This window comes from Rhopalosiphum padi, chromosome 4 (genome assembly GCF_020882245.1).
Source record: "Rhopalosiphum padi isolate XX-2018 chromosome 4, ASM2088224v1, whole genome shotgun sequence".
In the NCBI taxonomy this organism is placed as follows: Eukaryota; Metazoa; Arthropoda; class Insecta; order Hemiptera; family Aphididae; genus Rhopalosiphum; species Rhopalosiphum padi.
This window is the reverse complement of record NC_083600.1, coordinates 6,804,989-6,828,814: the sequence shown is the minus strand read 5'-3', so window position 1 is coordinate 6,828,814 and position 23,826 is coordinate 6,804,989. Positions and strand designations below refer to the sequence as shown.

General features: G+C 24.3%; 2 protein-coding genes across 4 annotated transcripts in view; both read left to right on the top strand.

Moving 5' to 3' along the window:
• The window catches only part of LOC132929536 (glutamate receptor ionotropic, NMDA 2B), a 266,563-nt gene extending 254,426 nt beyond the window's left edge, over positions 1–12,137 (top strand). The window contains exons 8-22 of the mRNA XM_060994930.1: positions 3,796–3,979; positions 4,552–4,693; positions 5,703–5,932; positions 6,018–6,165; positions 6,228–6,411; positions 6,484–6,593; positions 6,657–6,772; positions 6,999–7,122; positions 7,206–7,366; positions 7,601–7,782; positions 7,871–8,109; positions 8,192–8,382; positions 8,448–8,528; positions 8,925–9,026; positions 9,794–12,137. Of these exons, the coding sequence (XP_060850913.1) occupies positions 3,796–3,979; positions 4,552–4,693; positions 5,703–5,932; positions 6,018–6,165; positions 6,228–6,411; positions 6,484–6,593; positions 6,657–6,772; positions 6,999–7,122; positions 7,206–7,366; positions 7,601–7,782; positions 7,871–8,109; positions 8,192–8,382; positions 8,448–8,528; positions 8,925–9,026; positions 9,794–9,839 (2,240 nt within the window). The 3' untranslated portion in view covers positions 9,840–12,137. The remainder of the gene's footprint in view (positions 1–3,795; positions 3,980–4,551; positions 4,694–5,702; positions 5,933–6,017; positions 6,166–6,227; positions 6,412–6,483; positions 6,594–6,656; positions 6,773–6,998; positions 7,123–7,205; positions 7,367–7,600; positions 7,783–7,870; positions 8,110–8,191; positions 8,383–8,447; positions 8,529–8,924; positions 9,027–9,793) is intronic.
• Positions 12,138–15,126: 2,989 nt separating this feature from the next.
• LOC132930071 (ATP-binding cassette sub-family C member 4-like) lies at positions 15,127–23,736 on the top strand. Of its 3 annotated transcripts, none has more exons than XM_060995734.1 (27): positions 15,127–15,365; positions 15,560–15,636; positions 15,716–15,799; positions 17,553–17,663; positions 17,741–17,875; positions 18,001–18,211; positions 18,513–18,735; positions 18,795–18,951; positions 19,013–19,151; positions 19,222–19,329; positions 19,420–19,692; positions 19,756–19,920; positions 19,995–20,116; positions 20,179–20,276; positions 20,344–20,429; positions 20,510–20,898; positions 20,984–21,252; positions 21,322–21,401; positions 21,467–21,617; positions 21,723–21,829; positions 21,887–22,010; positions 22,099–22,269; positions 22,375–22,502; positions 22,570–22,815; positions 22,908–23,080; positions 23,180–23,420; positions 23,503–23,736. In XM_060995734.1, exons 2-27 carry the CDS (start codon positions 15,629–15,631, stop codon positions 23,512–23,514), a joined length of 4,011 nt encoding a protein of 1,336 aa, XP_060851717.1. In that variant the 5' UTR covers positions 15,127–15,365; positions 15,560–15,628; the 3' UTR covers positions 23,515–23,736. The 3 variants fall into 3 exon arrangements, with proteins under 3 accessions (XP_060851717.1, XP_060851716.1, XP_060851718.1); XM_060995733.1 differs by having other exon boundaries at positions 15,128–15,365; positions 15,556–15,636; XM_060995735.1 differs by lacking the exons at positions 15,560–15,636; positions 15,716–15,799 and having other exon boundaries at positions 15,128–15,365.
• The last annotated feature ends 90 nt before the right edge of the window (positions 23,737–23,826 follow it).

The following is a 23,826-nucleotide window of genomic DNA, read 5'->3' as shown; positions in this document are numbered from 1 at the left end:
GAAGGAATTTATTTTTATAAAGATTGATAATTTTATAAAGAACATTTTACTCAATTTTTAAATCTTAGATATAAATAAAAATATTTTTCGTGTATTGTAAACTAAAAGGAATCGAAAATTTAAATTGTTTCTAAATAGCTCAAAAAAGTCAAAATATTTAAAAAAAATATTATATTATATTTTACCATAGATATATAGAAAATGATAATATAAATTCTACCTGAAAATTTCAAGTCTCTGTCATTATTCATATTTTAATTATAACAAAATAAAGAAATCAGTTTAGTCAAAATTAAGTTTTTGACAAACATTTCAATTTTTCTTTAAAATTTTGTTTGTTTTTCCCGATTATAAAAATAATTAGTAATTAGATTTTACTTCTTTAAAATACTAACTAGATCAAAATTCCTATTCAAAACCATCCTCAAAGTTTAAAATCGAAAATTTCATCAACAACATATTGCGTACTCATACACAAAAATTAAAATACATCATTAAAAAATCAATACATTCATTGCTTCGCTCGGAATCTAAAATTTAATAGTATAAAATATATAATATTACATACAATCATATAATCGTAAACTAGAAAATTTTGAAATGTAACCGATAAAAATGTTCTGGTTTAAAATATATTGTATAATATGATCATAATCGAATAAATAAATTGAAAAAAATATATATTTATAATCCAACTTTTTTTTGTACATTAGAAAAAATACCAAGTAACATACTACATTTCTACCGTTCTTATCGGTCTTAATACATACTATAAAAATATTGCTTTTATGATTTATATCTAATTTGAAATATTTTAATTTATTTTTCTTTTGGAGAATCCTTCAAAAGTATATGTTTATCATCTTAAATCTTAACTGTAACTATTAATAATTTAAAACTAAATTTTTAAACATCTAAAACGTAATATTTATCCAATATAATTAATATTTTTTATTATTTTTAAACAACATTATTTTTGTACATTATGCTGAATATTAATGTCAAAAACAAATAGTTTTTTAGTGATAAATTGTATTATAGACTTAAATAAATAAATAAATAAATAAAACTGAATTGAAACTTTTCAATTTTCTAAAAAAGTCCATTTAAATGTATTGAAAAAATTTGGATAGATTTGATACAAATATAGTAACGAATGAGAAAGACAAAAAATACAATTTCAATTTCAATTCTCCACTAGATATCCCAAAAGTATTTTAAATTGATACATATAAAAAAACCAATTCAACAAACCAATCCTAAAATACACACTAAAAAATCTAGGGAAATTAATCATGAAAAAACAATTGAAACTGAATATAATTTTACAAAAGTATAACATATTAAATACTATTATTATAAAACATTATAAAACAATATAACATAACAGTTATATTAAAAAATATATATATTCAATTTTATATTTTAAATTTAAATTTAAAGAAAAAAGTTGTAATTATAATTATAATTTAAAAAAAAAATAATAATAACGGTTCAAACAACGGATGTCTCAAATGTATTTTAATCGAACAGAACTCGAAACATATAATTTACAGTTTATTTATTCCTGGGGTATCTTGGATTATCTAGCACAGTTCTAGGAAATGTTTAAGTTTAAGTTTAGTTTGGAATGTTTGATATCATTCAAAGGCAGTTTCATTTCTTGTTTTAATAGTTAGATTATGAATACAAATTATAATAAAGTGTTTCATCAGAGAAGTTAGAAGATATGAAGCTTCAGTAATATTTTAGAGACAGATGAATAGAAAAGCTTAAATATAGTTTGTGTTTGAAGGTTTAACAGAATCCCAAAATGACAGTGCTGTAGAGCGTATGATTAGGTAGTCTAGGTTGTCATAGTGCTATCACAATGTTTCTATTTTAAAATAAGTTTTGGATCGATGACTTCACATTAAAGTTGTTATTTGATTAATATGAGAGTGATCTTTTTCAAGGAAACACTGTTAAATATTTATATAATTTATTAAATAATATGGTTTTTATGAGTATGACAAAAATTACACCTAATGTGACTATTGAATATTGACTATTTGTTTAGATTGTCATATTATGTACCACGTGTGTGTTTAAACTAGGTTTCAATGACTCTAATTTGTTCAATAAGTATGAGAACCTTTTGGTGATATGACTTAAATATATTTCAATTATATTAATGTGTATTTTATAGTTTTTAGGACATAAAAAAAATATTTGTGTGATATTAACTTTATTATAACATGTAATTTGTTATTTATCAGTTTTTAATCTCATTTAATTTCTGTTTTTGCTAAATAAATTGAATTAATTTAAGCTATATATAAAATTACATAAAGATATTTATTACATTATAATAAATACACCAAATAATAATATTTAACTTAGAAATTATTAAGCTATAACTATTATATATATATATATATATATATATATATAGTAGATATAACGTATTATTATACTTAATAAGTACTACGTATTACGCAGGTACTTAATTAATTGTTATTTATGAAATCTCCATTACGTCCACACCACAACGTTAACATAACTGTTAATTATTTTAATTTTTAATTACCTACTAAAATTCGTCAAACGTAGTTTGCTTATTCTTGATCACTTTTTTTAGATAAAAATATTTGTATTACATAAATATTTAGTTAATAATAAATATAAAAATATAAATATGAAACTACTAATGTATAAATCTCTCATCAAATCCATTTGGACTTATGGTCTCCAATTTTAGGGAAATGCTAAAAAATCAAATATAAATATACCTTATAAAATTCAGGCCTTTCAAAATATCTTCCCCGCTTATGTATCAAATCATATCCTTCATATGGATTTGAAAATTAAAACTGTAAAAGAAGAAAAAATATCATATTATAAAATATTCCACAATAGTCTAGCTTCTCATTTCAACCCCATAATTAAAGCTCTTTCAACAAATGTTATTCTTGGTAATCCTCCAAAGCGCTTAAAACACAATTGATGTAGACATTTTTTAACCTAATCTAAGAATATATATATATATATATATATGAAAATTAATTTAAAAACATTCACTTAAATGTGTCATCACTATTACAAGGCTACTTTTATCAAGATTATTCACTAACTTAGTTTTTTGTATTTTAGCTAGTACTCTAATTGTGCCCACAAGGTACAGACATACATGATACGTACATAACAACAAAAATACATGAATAAATAAATACTTTTAATATACATGCATCATTAAGTTATTTGCCAATCATCAATTTATGAAAGAGATATGTATCTGTATTATTTTTAAATCATGTTTAATACTGAAGTATGTTTATATCATTAATTCTGTTAAAATATGAGTGGACAGTGTGACAATGTTACTGAATATATTAATAATTATTAATTTATAGATTATTTACGTAAATATTGTTTTAACTATGCACCATTTTATTATTAATTAATATAGTCTTATAAATTATATTATATATATTTTTTAATCATAATATTAATTTAAAAAAACAAATTAACAAATAAAAAAATTAAACATGTCTATTATTACTTATATATCTATATATTAAAGTAGGTACATTTCATTAAAAATGTTTATAGTGAGATTTTCATCGAAAAATACTCCTTACACAAATAATTATAGTATTATATACCTATATATTATGATATATATTACTATATTTTATTTATATTTTCTTGTTCTTATAAAATATGTCAATATTTGTAATTAAAAAATATAAGAAACTAAACTGATATGGTAGTTTAAAATATTATATCAAATCAATATTTTTTTTTAAATTATAGGAGTACACTTTGATACTAGCAGTGAAAGTTTAGTAAAAGAAATCACGACAGCCATAAGAGTATTTGCACATGGAGTAGAAGATTTTGTTAACGACCCTGATAATATAAATGAAACTCTTACTACACAATTATCGTGTGAGGGTGAAGGTGAATCACGTTGGGTCACCGGTGAAAAATTTTACAAGTTAGTATAACTTAGTTAATAAAATAATAAACAATAACCATTTAACGTGTATTTCTATATAATCATAATTACAAAACTGTATTCATTATAATTTTAACTTTTATTTTTGAATATTATTTTAATTCACGAGCATATTAAATATATGCATATAACGAGATTAAAAGAGATTTCCTAACGATTAATCTAACTCATATTAGATATATTCATTCGTGAGGACATTAAATTATATCATCTTCGATTTATCACAATATGTATCTTCATCGACTTTTTTTTTCATTCTCTTACAGCGTCGTTAAAATTATTGGTAACTATTCAAATTGTGTAATATGTACTACCTTTTACATAAACCACAAAATTAATTGACAGATACGATTTAAAGAATATTAAAAAAATGTTGTTCATACAATTCAAAATACCTATGTATTAATAAGTTCTATAATTTGTAAACACATTTATATTATGTTATTAATGACAATAATTAAATTTGGTAATTTAAATTATATTCCAAAAAGTATGTAGAGCAAATAAATAAATTACCAATCAGATTTCAAATAATGATTTTTTTTTTTTAGGTACTTAAGAAACGTTAGTGTCGAACATACAGAACCGGCTAAACCGAAAGTCGAATTCACAGCTGATGGTGTTCTAAAATCCGCAGAATTGAAAATCATGAATTTAAGACCTGGAGTAGGAAACTCACTTGTTTGGGAAGAGGTAAATAAATATATATATTAGTTTTAATATTAACGCGCTAAACAAATTAAGTGTTTGGTTTTTACAGCAAGATCGTAACACGTCATGAGTTATTTATTTTTTTACTAAAATATAATGCTTATCAAATATAAACATCTAAGGACATCGTTATATTTATAATTATTATTAATAAATTATTTTCATAATAGTATTTAAAAATTATTATTATTAAGTACTTGAGTAATTAAAAATAATACATTCAGTTAAAATCAGTGGCGTAGCCAGGGGGAGGCTGAGGGGGCGGAAAATAGTAAGAAAATTTAAAAATTATTTTAATTTTTAATGGTCTATACAAATCGCAACAAAAATCTTAAATTGTATTTTACAAAAATTTATCAGCCCCCCGTGAAAAAAGAATCTTGGCTACGCCAGTGATAAAAATTATAATAAAAAGTATGTAAACGATAAAATACATGTTATATTATAATACCTATATACTATTATTATATTTACAAAAGCGTTAAATTAATTTTTAAAAGCAATTCAAAACAGTAATCTAAGTAATCTATTTATAAGTGTTAAATTGTAAACTCATTATGGAAAATGGATTCAATTCTAAATTGTTATTATCATGTAAAATAATACGCAAATGTCAACAAACTACTGTCAGTTACTGTTCTTGTTTGAAATACAATCTTTATTCTAACATGTATCTTTAAGATACAACGTACTAGAACAATTTAATAGTCTACTATTATAAATAAGATCAAGTTACAAATTAATATATATATACACTATACAGAGTTTATATTTTAAATCGACGTTATATTTAAAACAGAAATAATATACACAATTATAACAATAGGTAATGAGTTTTTAATAGAATTTGAGTAAATATTATTAGTGAATTAAATAAATAAACGGATTCTATATATTGAACATTTTTTTATTTTATTGAACAAATTTTGTACTAGTCAGCTGTCAAAATATAAATGGTGGTTTATGCATACTAAAATAAAACATTTTATAGATTGGAGTTTGGAAATCGTGGGAGCGTGAAGGCCTTTACATCAAAGATATCGTATGGCCAGGAGATAGTCACACTCCACCTCAAGGAGTACCAGAAAAGTTCAACTTAAGAATTACATTTTTGGAAGAAGCTCCATACATTACACTTGCACCGCCTGACCCAATAACTGGAAAATGCAGCATGAATAGGGGTGTGATATGCCGAATCGCTAAAGGAAAAGATACTGAAGGGTATATAGTTTAATAAAATCAATTCACGTTCATAATGTGCTATGAATACGAGTATTAAAGGAGTAATATTTAAATGTAATTATAGGTTGGATGAAATGGAAGTCAAACGTAACAGTAGTTATTACCAATGTTGTTCAGGATTTTGTATCGATTTGTTAGAAAAATTTGCTGAAGACTTGGGATTTACATACGAACTTGTTAGGGTGGAAGATGGTAAATGGGGAACCCTTGAAGTAAGTACCTTTTTTAATAAAATCATTTTCACTTTATGTATCTTATTATTTTCCTTTATTAGAATGGAAAATGGAACGGTTTAATATCAGATCTAGTAAACAGAAAAACTGACATGGTGATGACATCCTTAATGATAAATTCGGATCGAGAATCAGTAGTCGACTTCAGTCTACCGTTTATGGAGACTGGCATATCTATAGCCGTTACCAAGCGAACTGGTATCATTTCTCCCACAGCATTTTTGGGTATGTAATTTATTTGATGCTAAAATGTTATGATTATTTTACACGAAAATAAAACTTTACATTTTAAACTAGAACCATTTGACACTGCGTCGTGGATGTTGGTAGGAGTAGTTGCGATACAAGCTGCTACATTTTCAATATTTGCTTTCGAGTGGATGAGTCCATCTGGCTTTGATATGAAAGTATGGTTTTTTTTTTTATAAATCGTTGACGTGAATTTTTTAAAACTTTTTATATAATTTCAGTCCGTTTCACAAGCTCCAAATCACAGATTTTCACTATTCAGAACATACTGGCTTATATGGGCAGTACTTTTTCAAGCAGCAGTACAAGTGGATATACCAAAGGGTATAACATCTAGGTATGAGCACTAGAATGAATATTTTAGCCATTGTTAAACCAAATATAATAAGAGTAATAAAAACTAATCCTTTAATCTCTTGTCGTCATTTTTTATAATAATATTATAATGTTTATTATTTATAATGTTACTTTAGGTATAGAACACAACGTTATTTATCATTTTTAATATGTTACTTCAGTTATGGAAAATATAATATTTATTATTTATCTTTATGTTACTTTAGGTTTATGACAAATATATGGGCTATGTTTGCTGTAGTGTTTTTGGCTATATATACTGCTAATTTAGCCGCGTTCATGATTACCCGGGAAGAATATTATGATTTTATTGGAATCGATGATTATAGGGTAAGTAATTAGTTTATTCGGCTCATACGGGTATAACATAAATCCTGATAACTAATTATTGGAATGTAATAAATTATTTGCAGCTCAGTAAACCTCATAGCCACAAGCCTATGTTTAAATTTGGTACAGTGCCTCATTCTCATATTGATTCAACTATTCATAAATACTTTCCAGAAATGTTTAGTTACATGAAAAGTTTTAATAGATCTACAGTGCAAGAAGGACTTAGCTCATTATTAACTGCGTAAGTAATTTTAACTCATTTCTAATTTTTCACACTAATGACACAAACCATATAATAAAAAACTAATTTTTAACTGGCGGTAAATAAAATTGCTATCATGAAATACATATATAGATGTTTAAACTTAATCACTACAAAAAAAAAACCAATACATTTATATAATAGAATAATAAAAAGTTAATTTAAAGACCTCCAAATACTTATGTTTAGTTTAATTTTTTTGTATCATTCTAGAGAACTCGATGCTTTTATCTATGATGGTACCGTACTTGACTATTTAGTAACACAAGATGATGATTGCCGTTTGTTAACTGTCGGTTCATGGTATGCAAAAACCGGTTATGCTATAGCATTCCAAAGAAACTCAAAATATGTTCAAATGTTTAATAAGCGACTACTAGATTTCCGTGAAAATGGTACACAAAGTCTATAAAAATTATGAAATTAAACATTTAAAAACATATTGTATTAACATTTATGATTTTTAAAAATATATATTTTTAGGTGATCTTGAAAGATTACAAAGATTTTGGATGACAGGTACATGTAAACCAGACGATCACGATCAAAATGCTACTAGTGATCCCTTAGCCTTAGAACAGTTCTTGTCAGCATTCTTATTGTTAATGGGTGGTACATTGTTGGCAGCTCTAATATTACTGTTGGAATGTTTATATTTCAACTTCTTCAGAAAAAAGTTGGCAAAAACTGATCAAGGAGGATGTTGTGCTCTCATAAGTTTGGTAATATTGTATATCATTAATATATTTATATATTCAGGAATGTGAACAGGTAACCAAAATGTTGACGTAATTTTTTTTACAGAGCATGGGTAAATCATTAACATTTCGTGGTGCTGTATATGAAGCTCAAGACTTTCTAAAGTTTCGTCGTTGCAAAGATGCGGTTTGTGACTCACAATACCAGTTACTCAGAAATCAGTTAATGAGCACTTATTCGAAAATGAAACAGCTGGAAAAGGAGCTAGAGTTGAGAAAACTGAAGTCTGAAAAAAGGTAAAAATATTTTTTTTTTTAATGTCATCGGGACATTTTGAACAAAATTAAACTTGTGTCGTCAGGAGGAAGAAAGCGATGTCACCTTCCGCTAGGCTATTTCAGTGTATCACTGAAAACCACGATAAATACCCGGATAAAAAACAGTAAGAACTAAAGAAAAAAAATATAGGATGGGTAGACGATCATCGAAATCGCTTTGCAGCGCTAAATATTAGTATAGGCAATGATGGGGTAAAATAATTATTGAAACCGAAGCTTTTAATCAAAGCTTATAGATTTCTAGAACCGGGTAGTTAGGTGGCCCAATTCATCATAAAATAAATATATTATAATGAGCCTAGTTGATAAAACTATAATATTATATTGCTTGCCGCGCTAAATAGATCGACTAATGATATTATTTAAATGTAAATAGTTAGAAGCATGTGCGTTAATATTATGTAAAAACTAATCTAACATTGAAAAATTAGCTATTACATATTATGTATGTGTATTTTTCCATTAAATGTTTTACTTAACTACATTTTTTTTTTTTTAAGATATCAATTTTCACCAGCATCGCCACTAAGACAACGCGACATAGTGAGACCAAGTATTATTTCAACTGAATACACAAATAGATATGATCACGAACCGGTCAGGTAAAATTTTTTATATTTATCTACGTGATAACGCATAACATAACAATAATGGTTCGTCAGTACCTTACATTTTAATGATTGAAAAATAATTATTTAAAAATCAGTTAAAAAATACAAAAATGAATTCACTAATTATTACTATTATTATTTTATACTATGTATTGATTAAAAAAAAAAACAAGTTATCTTTTAAAACAAAATAAAATAAAAACATTTTATCATGAATCTAAATTTAAGAATTATTATACGTTTTTATTTTTACTTTTCATAAAATCATAAATGAAAATTCAAAAACTCAAATAATACGCAATGCATATTAGAAATATTTTCATAATTTATAATTACCTAAGAACAATTTAAAGTTTTCACATCTTACCACCGGATTACAATGATTTTTAACTGTTTTTTTTTTTATATTATAATATTAAATATTTTATTTATATTTAACATTTTAATAAATCTATTTATAAATATACAGTAAAATCTCTAAATACTAGACAGTTTCTTTGAAATTGTGTCCATTGTCCACTATTCAGAATTTTTGATTTCTACGATAAGTTTATAGTTAATTTCCATAAGAATGTACACTTTTTTAGGTCTAACAGTAGTAAAATACTGTGGTTAATTACTAATATTAAAAATAAAGGAATATTTACATGTAGATATATGTATATGTGTGTAATAAAAGTGGCATTATAGTTAATTTAATATGATTACAATTATTATTACAATTTTACTATCAACTGTAAACCATATTTTCAGGACAGAAATCGCCGAAATGGAGACAGTTCTGTGATTTTGTTCGACGTGTAATTTCATCCACAAAATATCTGATTTCATTAATAGATTTAGAATCATTATTGTGAAATTAAAATAAGTTATATTTAAGTTTATAATGTAAGTATTAATAATACTATTATTATTTTGCGTCGCTGTCAAAGGCGTACGGAGAGAAATAGATACTGAAACTTTACATTGAAAAAAAGCTCAATATCGAAGAAAATAAATAGAAATAATATTATTTTTTAACCGTTTTTAAAAGACAATAATAATACAATATATAATAGTCATTCATTTAATATACAGCTTTAATGTTATTCTCATTATTCATTTTTGTTCTTACCTATATTTATTTATTGAAATTAAACATTTTTTTTTTCCGTGTATTAAAAGCTAAGCCCTTTTTCACATAATACACATACATTTAATGAGTTAATTAAATCATTATAATTCAACTGCAATCTTATCACAATAATATTATATTGGATCGCTCAACATAAACATCATTTATTTAATGTTAATTATTGATTACCTGTATTGAAATCGTATAATATTGTAAATTTCTTTAAAATTCTTATTCTATTTCTCTATTAAATAATGTGTAAATATAACTAACATATTATACCTATTATTAACTGTATAAGTTTAAAATATCAACTTTACTATCAAACTAGTTATTTCAATATTAAATAAATAAAACTACAAAAACATGAGCCAAATTTGGTTGTTTAATAATAATATAATATTATAATATAAATACGTATACGTAAGTAATAATTATTTATTTTATACTATTATATTTAAATTATTATGAAAAAATATAATTTAATAAAAACTATTAGCATGTTTTGTAGTTAGCCTTCAACAAAAAAAATTAATACGGATAAGTATTAAGTTTCCAACAAATAACATCTCTAATATATGTAAAAACAAATGCATATTAGTAATGTATTTAACTAAATGCCTAAGTACTTAGAGTAAATTTATTGTTTTTAATGCTTTCGTAAAACAAAAAGAGGCTGTTGTTTGTTGAGTAGTTGAAACATTTAACAGTGCATATTACGTATTAAAATATAATTATTTCAAATAAAAACATTATGAATAAAGTTTTCAATATACATTAAAACTTCGTTTTATTTAAAGTCGAGATAAGTAATATATTTCATCATATATCAGATGTATATAATAATAGTTTTTAGTATTTTAGCTTTCAAAATGTTTAATTTAATTGACTCATTTACATTTATTATTTCGTAATTATTAAGTAAGTGTTGTTAAATAATAAAACAGATTGATTTATAAAAATATCAACGCACAAAAAAAAAAAAAGATTATATTGTTAAGAATAAAATTCGTTTATTATATCAATTGAAATGAGCAAGATAAATATATAATATTGTATCCAATACATTTTTTTTTAAATATTATACTAATCAATATTATACATTTATAGCCAATACATTAAGTCATAGTAAAAAATGAAATGTCCATTTTTATTTTCATTATAAATTTATAGTGATCTAGCTTAAAGCGAATTTTAGTTTATTGTTTGTATACAAATATCTGCTGGTGCTTTTAAATAATACCAATTTTTATACAAGTATAATATTATATCAATATTATGTTGTTGTTTATTTTAACTCTAAAAATAATTAATAAAAAAACATATGTTATATAATATTATATAATATGCATACAATTTACATAATATGTAGTAAAATTGTTAATCATAATGTGCATCTTAGTAATATATAGATAGTTCTACACAAAAATGTCTTTATCGTTGAGAAAAAATATATTATATGATAAAATATGATTACTGTTTTTTTGTTAAGTTCATATTGTTGTATTTCAATTAAGTTTACAATATTAGTAATATTTTAAAATTTAAATATTTATAATAATTGTTCAGTTTGACTTATTTATAGGTAAATAATAAAAACAACAGCATTAGGCTATATTAAGAACGTGATTTGTATAAATATGCTAATTTGTTGTGTTATTGTTTTGTTGTTTTTTTATTAAATGTATAATCTATAAATAATAAATATATTCACTGTAATTTATACAGTACACAATATGATTCATTAGATATAAAATATTTACCAAGTTTACAGATTGTTACAGAGCCTAATATAATTTCAACGAAATAAAAATTGATTTATTTATTTTAAAGAAAATGTATTAATAAAATAAAATATATTTCATAATTAATTAAATTCCTACCATAAGGACAATTTGATTACTTCTTATGTAATATAATCAAGTTATAGAAAAATAATAAAATATAAATTATCATTGTTACCACAATAAATATCAAGTTTTTGGTTATGATTGTGTTTTTTTTTATGTTAACATTCTTAAAATCTGCATGGAATATTTAAATTTACTTATGTAGAATAAGTATATGCTATAAAACCCGATTAATGTATCTATCTATGGATTTATTTATTATGACTTATAAGTTATAATTGTCAAAAAAAAAATAAAATCTTAATAAATATATAATGAATATAACTTCTTAATGTAAGATTATTTAATTTAAGAAAACACATCTAAAACCAATTTGCCTCAAGTATTATTAACTTAAGTTAATTTTTATTCCTGAAGAAATACGTTAAACTCGCTTGTTTGACTCGAGAACTTTTATCTGAGTATTGGTGAAGTGTTGAACAGAAGACATGTAGCATTCACATATTTTTTTTTTGCAAAATCATAAAAATAGCAGGGTAAGTAAGACAAAAATAAGTTTTATGCTAAGACAAAGCTATTTTATAACTTTATTTTGCATACGTTGAGGGTTTATTTTTCTTTTATTGGTATTTAAATTAATTTCCTGTTTATTAATCTTATTTATAGATAGATTACTGCACAAAATATAATTGATAATCGATACTTGGCCGTTGTATACTTGTAAAGTTGTAAGTTGTAAAAAAGTCATAAAATAATTTCATTGCAATATAATACAAAAAATCTTATTTTTTAATAATTTAAAAATATTTATTTTAAATTGCATATTTTGAGTTTTGAGGTGCTTGTTTGATGACTTTTTGGGAGCTACAAGTTCTCTGCCTCAAGTCTAATAGAAAAAATTTAAATGAAGATCTTGGGAAACCACGTATTCATTTTTTTATTTATATGGAATTACACTTATACAATTCTGTAATTGAGACTTAGTTTTTTATTTTATCGAACAGATAATTTATATACATTTTATCTAATACACATGATATAAATAAAATGTAAGTTAATAGAATTCTTTCTGATTACACTTTTGGAAATAATTAATAATTATTGATTCTCGATATTTAGGCAAATAATAATTATTTTAATATAATAATATAATTAATAATTTATTTACTCAATATTATCATAAATGTATTTATGTGTAGTTTTAATAATATTTATAAGCATTAATCAGTATTTTTTTTCTGATAAGATTTCATGCTAACACTGAAAATAGGAACAGTAAGTGTTTAAACAAAAGACATATAACGAATTCAACTAAGCTACAATAATTATATGAACAAAATCAGAGTAATTTATTTTATTTTTATACTAAGTACAAGGTACATATATTACATTATATGATAAAACGTGTAGATGTAAGTAACGATTAGTTATCATAACAAATCATAAATTAATATAATGTTTAAGAAGTATTCATTTTTTTCAGGGATGTGATGATAAATAATATTTTTACTAGTTTTGAGTATACGCCATATTTTCCTAAAAATATAGCTCAAAAAATTGTTTCTTGCTACGTTAGAAAATTAGTCAAAAAACATACTTTTGTCTCTTATGCATTTTGTATAAGTTCTCAAGTCACACGTTACCAATAACAATAATATAAACCAATATACATTTATTTTTATCCACTAAAAATATTTTCAGTAGATCTAGATAAACAAAAGCTATAAAATATATGATAACGTTGTATAGTTTTTGAGTATTGAGATGGTGACTGGTGATGTGGTGTGAAGTTGTTACGGGTAAGTACCTACATAACAATAAAATTTAAACAGATGATAAAATAATATATTCATTGCTCACCATTCATCGTGTACATAATAAAATTTATATTTTTTTTTCACATATACACATTTGTTTATAAATAACGTTATGAGTAGGTATACTCCGTACACGCTCTAATACACTCCTGCTTTTTTTTCATAACAAAATAATATAAAATAAAATAAAATAATATTACTAAATATATTTTATTATATATAGATAATATATAATACGGTAAGTTGAATCAATTTTTGTAAATATGTCACATTTATTATTATATTAAAATAGCAATGCAGAGCCAATATGAACTGATCGTATAACGGTGTGAATAGATGCATGGTAAAAATACGAAATAGCTTAAAATTAATATAAATATTTTGAAAATGTCACGGAGTATTGTAAAATATAATAAAAAACGTATACGGCGTCCTAACGAATAATACTTTGGAAATACAATTAAACTAGTAACATGACTATTCGTCTTTTTAAAAAAAAATTGTGCTCATATATATTTAGATTTTTATATTTTGGTATGAACTATTTTTAATAAATTGTGTGAACATTTTTGATTCTTAACTAGAACAATTGAAAAGGTTATACATTTTTAGCTTCAAAACCGTGCCTATTTTTTCAATATTTTTAAATTACAAAGAATAGAACTTGTATTTTATATTAAATTTCAAAATAATATTAAGTATGAATATTGAGTATTTTATTAATTTTCTTTATGAACTAAACATTTTAACAGTTTCTTTTAACGTAGAACGTATAACATATTTTATCGAATTCCGACGTACTTACTTTTGAGTTGTGTCCGAAAACTTCAAAAACAATAATTCTCTTTATACACATACATTACTCAGTATTTTCGATATAATAATTTTTGGTTTATGGTAAAAATATCTTAACTCATCTTTAAATACATCTTTATTATAAAAGTTAAAACATTTTAATGTAACTCTGTAGATAGGTAATTTAAAGGATTAATATTTATAGGTAGGTAATATAGCATAAATATCAATATAAACTCAAGTACCTATAATACCTATTCGAACTTACCTTCGAGCTCAACACATGTGTGTAATACTAAAATAATCAAAAAATTGTTTGTTAATCTTTATTTACTTATAAAGATAACATCACATATTATTGCAATCGTTAAGTAATAAATATTTCTAATTTCCCGAAACATTAATTTAATATTGAAGAGTTTGTACTTCAAACTGTTTTATCTGAGTACATTGTCAATTCTAAAAAGATGACTAAAAATATTAAAATACAATTTAAAGTGCATTGTGTAAATTGGTTAAAAAAAAAAAAAATATATAAATTAATATTAACACAATCTCAATATTCATGTTTTAAAACAGTATCTTATAAGTGACTATTCTATCAACAATGTAACATATTTTTTTTAAATCAAAACCGATAATATAATACAGAATAAATTCTAAAAACGTAATCAAGAAATGCCATAAACTATAAATGGTAAATTCAAAAAACTTGGATGCAAGTCATATTGAATTAAACAATATACTGTAGACAGTAAGTGAATTGAATTAGTATTTAATAAATTGTTTTGTATATAATATGCTGGGATAAATTTAATCATAAATTACATTAAAATAAGGTTAATATTTTGAAAAAAAAATATTTAATTACTTATTTACGTAATAAATTTAGGTGTAAACTAATATTATTATTATTTTTTTTTTCATGTACCTAAATTACCAAGCAAGATACAAATCCAAATAATAATATAAAACTATTTCTTTTTGACTATTAATAATTATTATCTACTTTACATAATGTACAGGTCAGTTATCAAATTTTTATTATTATTTACTTAGGTAAATTTTTAATGTAATTGCTATTATTAAAATTAAAATTTTTAGAGTAATACCAGATACAGATAATAAAGTCAAACGGCCTCAAAATCCAAGGAAAAATGCAAACATATTTGAAATTATTTCATTTAGGTAAATTAAATCGAATTAATAAAAATATATTCATATTTGTACGCAACACAGTTCATTGTATTAAAGGGTGGTGTATGCAAGTAGGTTTTACAAACATTCTGCGTGTATGACATGTACATTTTTATAAAAACATAGATCATTTTTTTCTTTTAAACATCGTGATACAATAAAAATTATTATAAAGTTATAATTTAATAACTTAATAACTTAATTTAATACTTATAAATTAATTATTGTTGAATTAAAAACGTGTATTTTTTGCTATTTGAAAACAAAATTGTGAATTTATATTATTTTTTCAACAGGTAATTTTTATTTTTATTTTTTTTTTTATGGATAAAAAATAAATAACCACAATAATTTGGATAATAAAAATTAAAACGGTGGTCGATATTTCGATTATTGGAATTTTAACCTGTTGAAATTTTTATTGTCAACTTTTCGTACCAGGTTGAGTTCGATGAACGGTTCACTACAATGGATTTAGCATAACTTGATTTATTTAACTTGCACATTTATGTATTGACGTACGAAGTCTACTAGAAAGTAAATAAAATATTTAGGTGTGCTCTATTTCACATATCATTATATTGTTGTGGATAATATTAAGATAGATGGAACACGTGTATGTGTGTTTAAGTATGTTATGAGATTTAATATTATATAATATTTCTGGAGGTCTAATGATGATTCGAATATATAGTTGGTTAAATTTTTCTAATAACTGAAGTGGACACTTGACTTATATTGTGTTTAAACTGTTTAAAGGCTTAATTATAAACGCACTTTATAATAAAAAAATACACTCAACTCTAGCGCACTACCTCACAGGTTGACAAATGAATAATAATAAAAAAAAATATATATATAAATAAAAGTAGGTTTTTCGAGGAAAAAAATCAACAAGTGAGTCTGATCAATAGTTAATAGTGCAGATCGATAATTGTATAACCATACCCAAATATTCGAATAACGATAAATATAACAATATAAAAGGTTATATATTCATAACGTACGTCGGGCAAGTACTCATTTACATATAAAAATATACCGTAGTGCATACTGACATGAACAATTTGTCTTGAAAATTGAATTAAGAGAAATTGGTTTAGAGTTATTATTGTTTAACCCTTATGAAGGGTTATTTTAATGTTATGCTTTCTCCTTTTCATAAGTATCAGCTGAACAAAACGTCAAAGAAAAACAATGCACTCGTAAGTTTATGTATGATGATGTAACATAAACATGGCCAGTAGAGCATTGGTGCGTTTGTTCGTATATTATGTGTGTATGGGCTGTATGTGTGTGTATATATATATTATATTTCGTTATTATACATATCAGATATGGCATAGTTCTGAGATAATTATTCTATATTTTTACTTAAATATAAGCTTAAGCATATTATTACAGATTTTTTTTTTTAGTATCTTTTTAAATGCTGAATACAATTTGTCATTATACTTAACCTTTAACAAATTATTCATGGTTAATACATTTTAAAAACAGATAAAATATAAAAAAACCATTAAAATATTTAAAATGCAAGTTATCTAGTTTAGATTTAATTTTAAAAACGTGCACTATACAGAATACTTATGAGCAATTAAATACATGCATATTGCATATGCATAATGTGTACACTTTTTTAAAATTAAATGTTTTCAATCATTGTTGAAAATCATATTCAATGGACAAAATGTTTCTATTTTCTTAAATATTCATATTATAATTATTATTTTTTATTGTATAGCTGGATGATGGACATATATAAACTAGGACAAAAAAGGGACTTAGAAGAAGATGATTTATATACAACATTAAGCGATCATAGTTCGTCAGTATTGGGAAACAAATTAGAAAAGTTAAATCTTAAATCAATAATTTTCATGTGTGTATTTATTAATATTTGTATTAAATGTTACTTTATTTTTAATGAAGACAATGGAGATTGGAAATTGTGAATGCACATAAGACAAATCGTGAGCCTAGCTTATTGAGAACTTTGATTCGAATATTTGGATATAAGTTTATGATTTATGGATTTATACTCTCCATTGATAAAATTATTTTGAAGTAAGAATGAAATAAACGGTTTCAATTATTGACATCCATTTGAAATCCATTATTTTTAGGATTTAAAGCGATTCAATAACTATGACATTTTTATTATATTATTTTATAAATTTTGTTACTTGTAGAACATCTCAACCTTTATTTATTGGTGGAATACTATCATACTTCAACCCAGATGGTCCTAATAAAACGAACTTAGAGTATGCATTAATTTGTGCATTTGGTTTCATGTTTAGCATGCTAACTTCAATAATTTTATATCATTCAGCACAAATTGAAATCTTACACACTGCAATGAAAGTTCGAGTTGCTTGCTGTTCAATTATTTATAGAAAGGTATAATATTCTGCCACGCGCATGTATAATTAACGGTGCCGTTGAACGTATTAAAGAACCAAGTATTGAAATATAACAATAATAAGATTATTTCAATTATTTAATGTTTAATCGCATTATTTAAAATATTTATCAAATATTTAAAAATAAATTATGTATTTTGATATTACAATATTACTACTAGCAAAAATATTAATACAATTATATGTCCCTCTACAAATTCATTTAATTTTAATAATAAAAGACATTTCAAAAATGCTTATAAAATAGGTATAATAAAAATGTATTTGTACCCCTACAGTCATTACGCCTTAGTCAGAGAGCTATTGGTGATACCACGAACGGCCAAGTGATTAATTTGTTATCAAATGATGTAAGTCGATTTGATAAATCGGCTACATTTCTTCACTACATATGGATTGGTCCATTGCAAACAATTATAGTCACTTATTTCTTGTGGCAGGAAATTGGCGTATCTTCATTATTAACCATAGTTGTACTATGTTTAGTGGTTTCGATACAAGGTTTGTGGATAATTGGATTAAAAAAATAATTTGGTTAAATAATATTGTTTTAATTACAGCAAGGTTAGGAAAGAAACTTAAGCAGTGTCGAATGAAGACAGCTGAAATGACTGACAAAAGAATACGTTTAATAAATGAAATAATTTCTGGTATAAAAGTAATCAAGATGTTCACTTGGGAAACGCCTTTTGGAAAACTAATTGATTTTATAAGAAAGTACCTACCTATCATTTAAAATGTTATCAAGCGATAAATACAAATAATTATATAATTTTAGAATGGAAATTCGACATATACGAATATCGCTGTATATCAAAAATGCAATGATTGTGTTAGCATTAACTCAATCAAAGTTTCAACTATTTATATGTATTTTATCATACGTATTACTAGGAAATTATATATCAGTCCAAAAAGTAACAGACAAATAAAATTATTATTGCAATTATATTACAATATCATATTTACTGGTTATTACTATAATAGGTTTTTGTCATATATACTTTGTTTAATGTATTAAACCCCTGTCTGCATTTTTTTTGTCAATGTATATCGGAAATATATGAATTGCAAGTTTCAATCAAACGCATACAGGTACTTGTTATTAGTAATATAGTTATAAGTTTATTATTTAATAAATTAAATTTTTATATCATTATTCAAGAATAAAACCATTCATTTTAGGATTTTTTATTACTCGAAGAAAAGGATAATCAATTACCAAACAAATTAAAATCTTCCGAATCAATAAATAAAAACAATTTAACAAAGTATATTGAAAATGATGATGGTAGTTTAAAAAAGAACACTGAACTTCAAAATATTCATAGTGTAGTATTTTCAAAAGCAACTGCTAAATGGACAGATGTTCAAACTAGTTACACTCTAGAAAGCATTAATATTTCTGTGTCATCGGGTCAATTGATTGCAATTATTGGTGCTGTGGGAGTTGGAAAAGTATGCCATAAATAATTATAAACTTATTTTAATAAGTCATTAATTTAAATAAGTGTATTACAGAGTTCGTTAATGCAAGCTATTCTACGAGAATTACCACTTTCTGAAGGCTTCTTAGACGTACATGGTGTTATTTCTTATGCATCGCAAGACCCGTGGATATTTTCTAATTCTATAAAACAGAATATTATATTCAATTCGCCAATAGATGAGGATCGTTATAAACAAGTAAAGTATTTAAATTTAAAATATGATTACCTTGAAATTGTAGAACTTTAAATTTCTTATCGGTTGTAAAATAGGTAATACAAGTATGTGCATTGAAAAATGATTTTCAACAGTTTCCATACGGTGATAAAACAATTGTAGGAGAAAGAGGAGTTACTCTAAGTGGTGGACAAAAATCAAGAATAAATTTAGCTAGGTAAAATGCATTATAAATATTATAATAATTCATGAAATACGTAATTATTATAATTTTTTCAGAGCTATCTATAAAAGAGCAAATATTTATTTATTGGACGATCCTTTTTCAGCTGTAGATCCACACGTTAGCAGTCATTTGTTTGAAAAATGCATTAAAGGTTATTCCGGAAAATTATTTTGAGACTTTTAATACAAGATTTGTGTACTGACATTGTTATTTTATAGGTTTCCTCAAAGAAAAAACTTGTATTTTAATCACACACCAAATACAGTACTTGGCTAAGGTCGATAAAATTATTCACATAGATAATGTAAACAATATGTTATGTTACGTTAAATGAAATCACTGTGAAAATGTTCAAATTGAAAATTTTGATTTTTTTTTTTGTAGGAAAATATAACAATGGAGCGTACTTATGAAGAAATTCAAGCATCTGATTTGAGCTTTCTAAAATATCTTCAATCTCCAGAAGTCATGTCCGATAATCAAAATATACCTATTGATAATGATTGTGATTATAGTGCTGACAAAAAGTCTATATTATATCGGAAAACATCTGTAACGAGTGATGTATCGTTATTGTGTGATAGTAAAGAAAACACAAATCACGAAGAACAAGTGAAAAAAGTTGAAATGCGATCTTCAGGAAATATTTCTTGGGACACATATTTGGCATATTTTTTAAGTGAAAGAAAGAAAAGCATAGTATTATGTTTGATATTTACATGTTTTTTGTCTCAACTAACAATATCTTGTGGAGATATATGGATTACGTATTGGTATTTTTAATTTATATATATATATTAAAGGCATGGCAATGTTATTGTTAAACTCATATTATATATTATTAAATATCTGATTTAGGGTAAAACTAGAGGAATCATTATTTCAGAATATAAGTTTGTCTACGTCAACCATTAAAAACTCAGTTAACACAATTTTTTGGTGGTCAATCAATCGAGAAACATGTATTTATATTTTTGCTGCTCTTACTGTCTTTATAACAATAACGGACATGTTTAAGTCATTTGTTACTGTATCGGTGTGTATGAGAGCCTCTACAAATTTACACAATAATATGTTCAACGCTTTGATCAGAGCTAAAATTAATTTTTTCAATACAAATTTGTCAGGTCAGGATTATTTTAATTAAGTAGTATTTACTATTTTTATTAACTAGTTATTTTTTTTCACTCATTTAGGCTCTATTATTAATCGTTTTTCTAAGGACATGGGTGCCATAGATGAGATTTTGCCAGACACCATAATGTCTTGTGTTAATGTAATATAATTTTTTTTTTAAATATATTTTGATGAATATTTATTTATAATATATTTTTAAAATAGATTATATTGGGTTTAGTAGCAGCTGTGATCATCGTTGTATATATTAACAGTTACCTAATAGTACCTACCGTTATCATTGCGTTTGCCTTTTACAATATGACAGTTTTTTATTTATCATTATCTCGAAGCGTAAAACGGTTGGAAGGAATAAGTAAGTAATCTAAATTATGAACTTATAGTAGGTAATATAATATTATATACGTTTGTATTAATACAATATTAATATATTCAAATAATTATAATTGAAATATTATAGCTCGTAGTCCTATCTTTACTCATTTGAATGCAAGTATTCAAGGTTTAACAACTATTAGAGCATTCAAAGCTGAAAATATTTTATCAAAAGAATATGATGCTCATCAGGTTAGTTATACAAATCAATATTAATTCGTATGTATTCATAGTATTGCGATTTCACAGGACTTACATTCTTCAGCGTGGTATTTATTTTTAACATCGAGTAGATCATTTGGACTTTGGTTAGATTTTATTTGCTTTATCTATACATGCATAGTCACGTTAAGTTTCTTAATAGTAAGCAATAGTAAGTTTAAATGTTGTTTAAATTATAATAAACATTTTTTTTTTATTATTATTATTTAATAAAATTTAACCAAACCAATTGTACACAGGTATATATGGAGGAAAGGTCGGTCTTGCTATTACACAATCTTATGGACTAGCTGGTGCTATGCAATGGGTGATGAGACAAATTTCTGAACTAGAAAATAACATGACGTCAGTTGAAAGGGTACTAGAATACACAAATATACCACAAGAAAGTTCTATTGAACTATGTGCAGGTAAATTATAATAGATAATTTTATTAAATAAGAGTATATTATGAACAAATAAAATTTATAATAAATATCAGTACTTAGCCGATTTTTTTTTAATCATTTAATTAGATAAAAAACCACCATTGAAATGGCCTTCAAACGGACAAATAACATTCATAAACTTTAAATTACGATATGAACCGAATTCATCATGCGTTATAAATAACCTCAATTTAAACATAGAATCAATGCAAAAAGTATATATTTAATTAAAACTGTAAATACAATTTATAAAGATTTTAAATGTTGGTATTTTCTAATTAGATAGGAATCGTTGGAAGAACTGGTGCCGGAAAATCGTCTTTAGTTGGGTCCCTATTTAGATTAGCTTTTCATGAAGGTAATATCGTCATTGATGGTATAGAAATTCATGAAATTGATCTGTATGAATTACGTTCTAAGCTCACCGTCATCCCTCAACAACCAGTATTGTTCTCGGGTACAATTCGAAAAAATTTGGATCCTTTAGAAGAACACTCAGATCATATTCTTTGGGACGCACTAGATGAAGTAATTATTTTTGTTTTTAAATATTTTATTTAAAATATGAATATCTCTAATTTCATAAAAACTGTTTTCATTAAATTTAAATTTTAAATTAGGTCGAGCTTAAATATTTTATTGAAAATTTACCTGATGGTCTTCATTCAAAAATGTCGGAAGATGGTTCCAATTTCAGTGTTGGTCAAAGACAATTAATATGTCTTGCGAGAGCTATTGTTCGAAATACAAAAATTCTTGTACTAGATGAAGCCACTGCTAACGTCGATCAACAGTATTAAACTTAATAATATATTCTATGATTATTGAACAACAAATGAATAGCTCAAATTCACAAATTAATGTTAATTTACATTTTGGTTTAAATTTTTAGAACAGATGCATTGATTCAAAAGACAATCAGAAACAAATTTCGAACATGTACTGTCTTAACAATTGCACATCGGTTAAACACTGTTATTGATTCGGACAAGGTGCTTGTTATGGATGCAGGAACAGTGGCCGAATTTGACCATCCGCATAATTTATTACAAAATAAAGAAGGAGTTTTTTACAAAATGGTGGAACAAACGGGACCGGATACTGCTAATTTATTGCATAGATTAGCCGCAGAGGTAAGTTCGTAACTTCTATTTATAGTAATATTCTTACACTTATGATACAATGTTATGCCAATTTATTGATTGACTTTTGTAGAGCTATAAATGATAAATTTAATTATTGAACCTTAATGAAAATAATTCATCAAGAATATAGATCAAATCTCGCAGAAAAACTCTATAAGTATAAATATTAAGTTATTGTTTGTACTTCATATTGAAGATAATACGATTGGAAATGATGTGTGTCATTTAAGATAATGCCATTAAACCGATGTTATAAAATACAAAATAAATCCATCTATAATAAATTGTAGAATATTGAATAATGTTTCCTTTTTTTTAATTACTGCTGATACATTTATGAAATGTACTTAATATTTTTTGATTGTATATACTTATATTTGTTTGCTACTAATAA

Excerpts from the sequence above, each read along its gene's own strand:
- LOC132930071 (XM_060995734.1), top strand. Across the intron at positions 22,011-22,098 it reads TTTCTTAATAGTAAGCAATA|GTATATATGGAGGAAAGGTC; the intron begins GTAAGTTTAAAT and ends AATTGTACACAG. Across the intron at positions 23,081-23,179 it reads ACTGCTAACGTCGATCAACA|AACAGATGCATTGATTCAAA; the intron begins GTATTAAACTTA and ends TTAAATTTTTAG.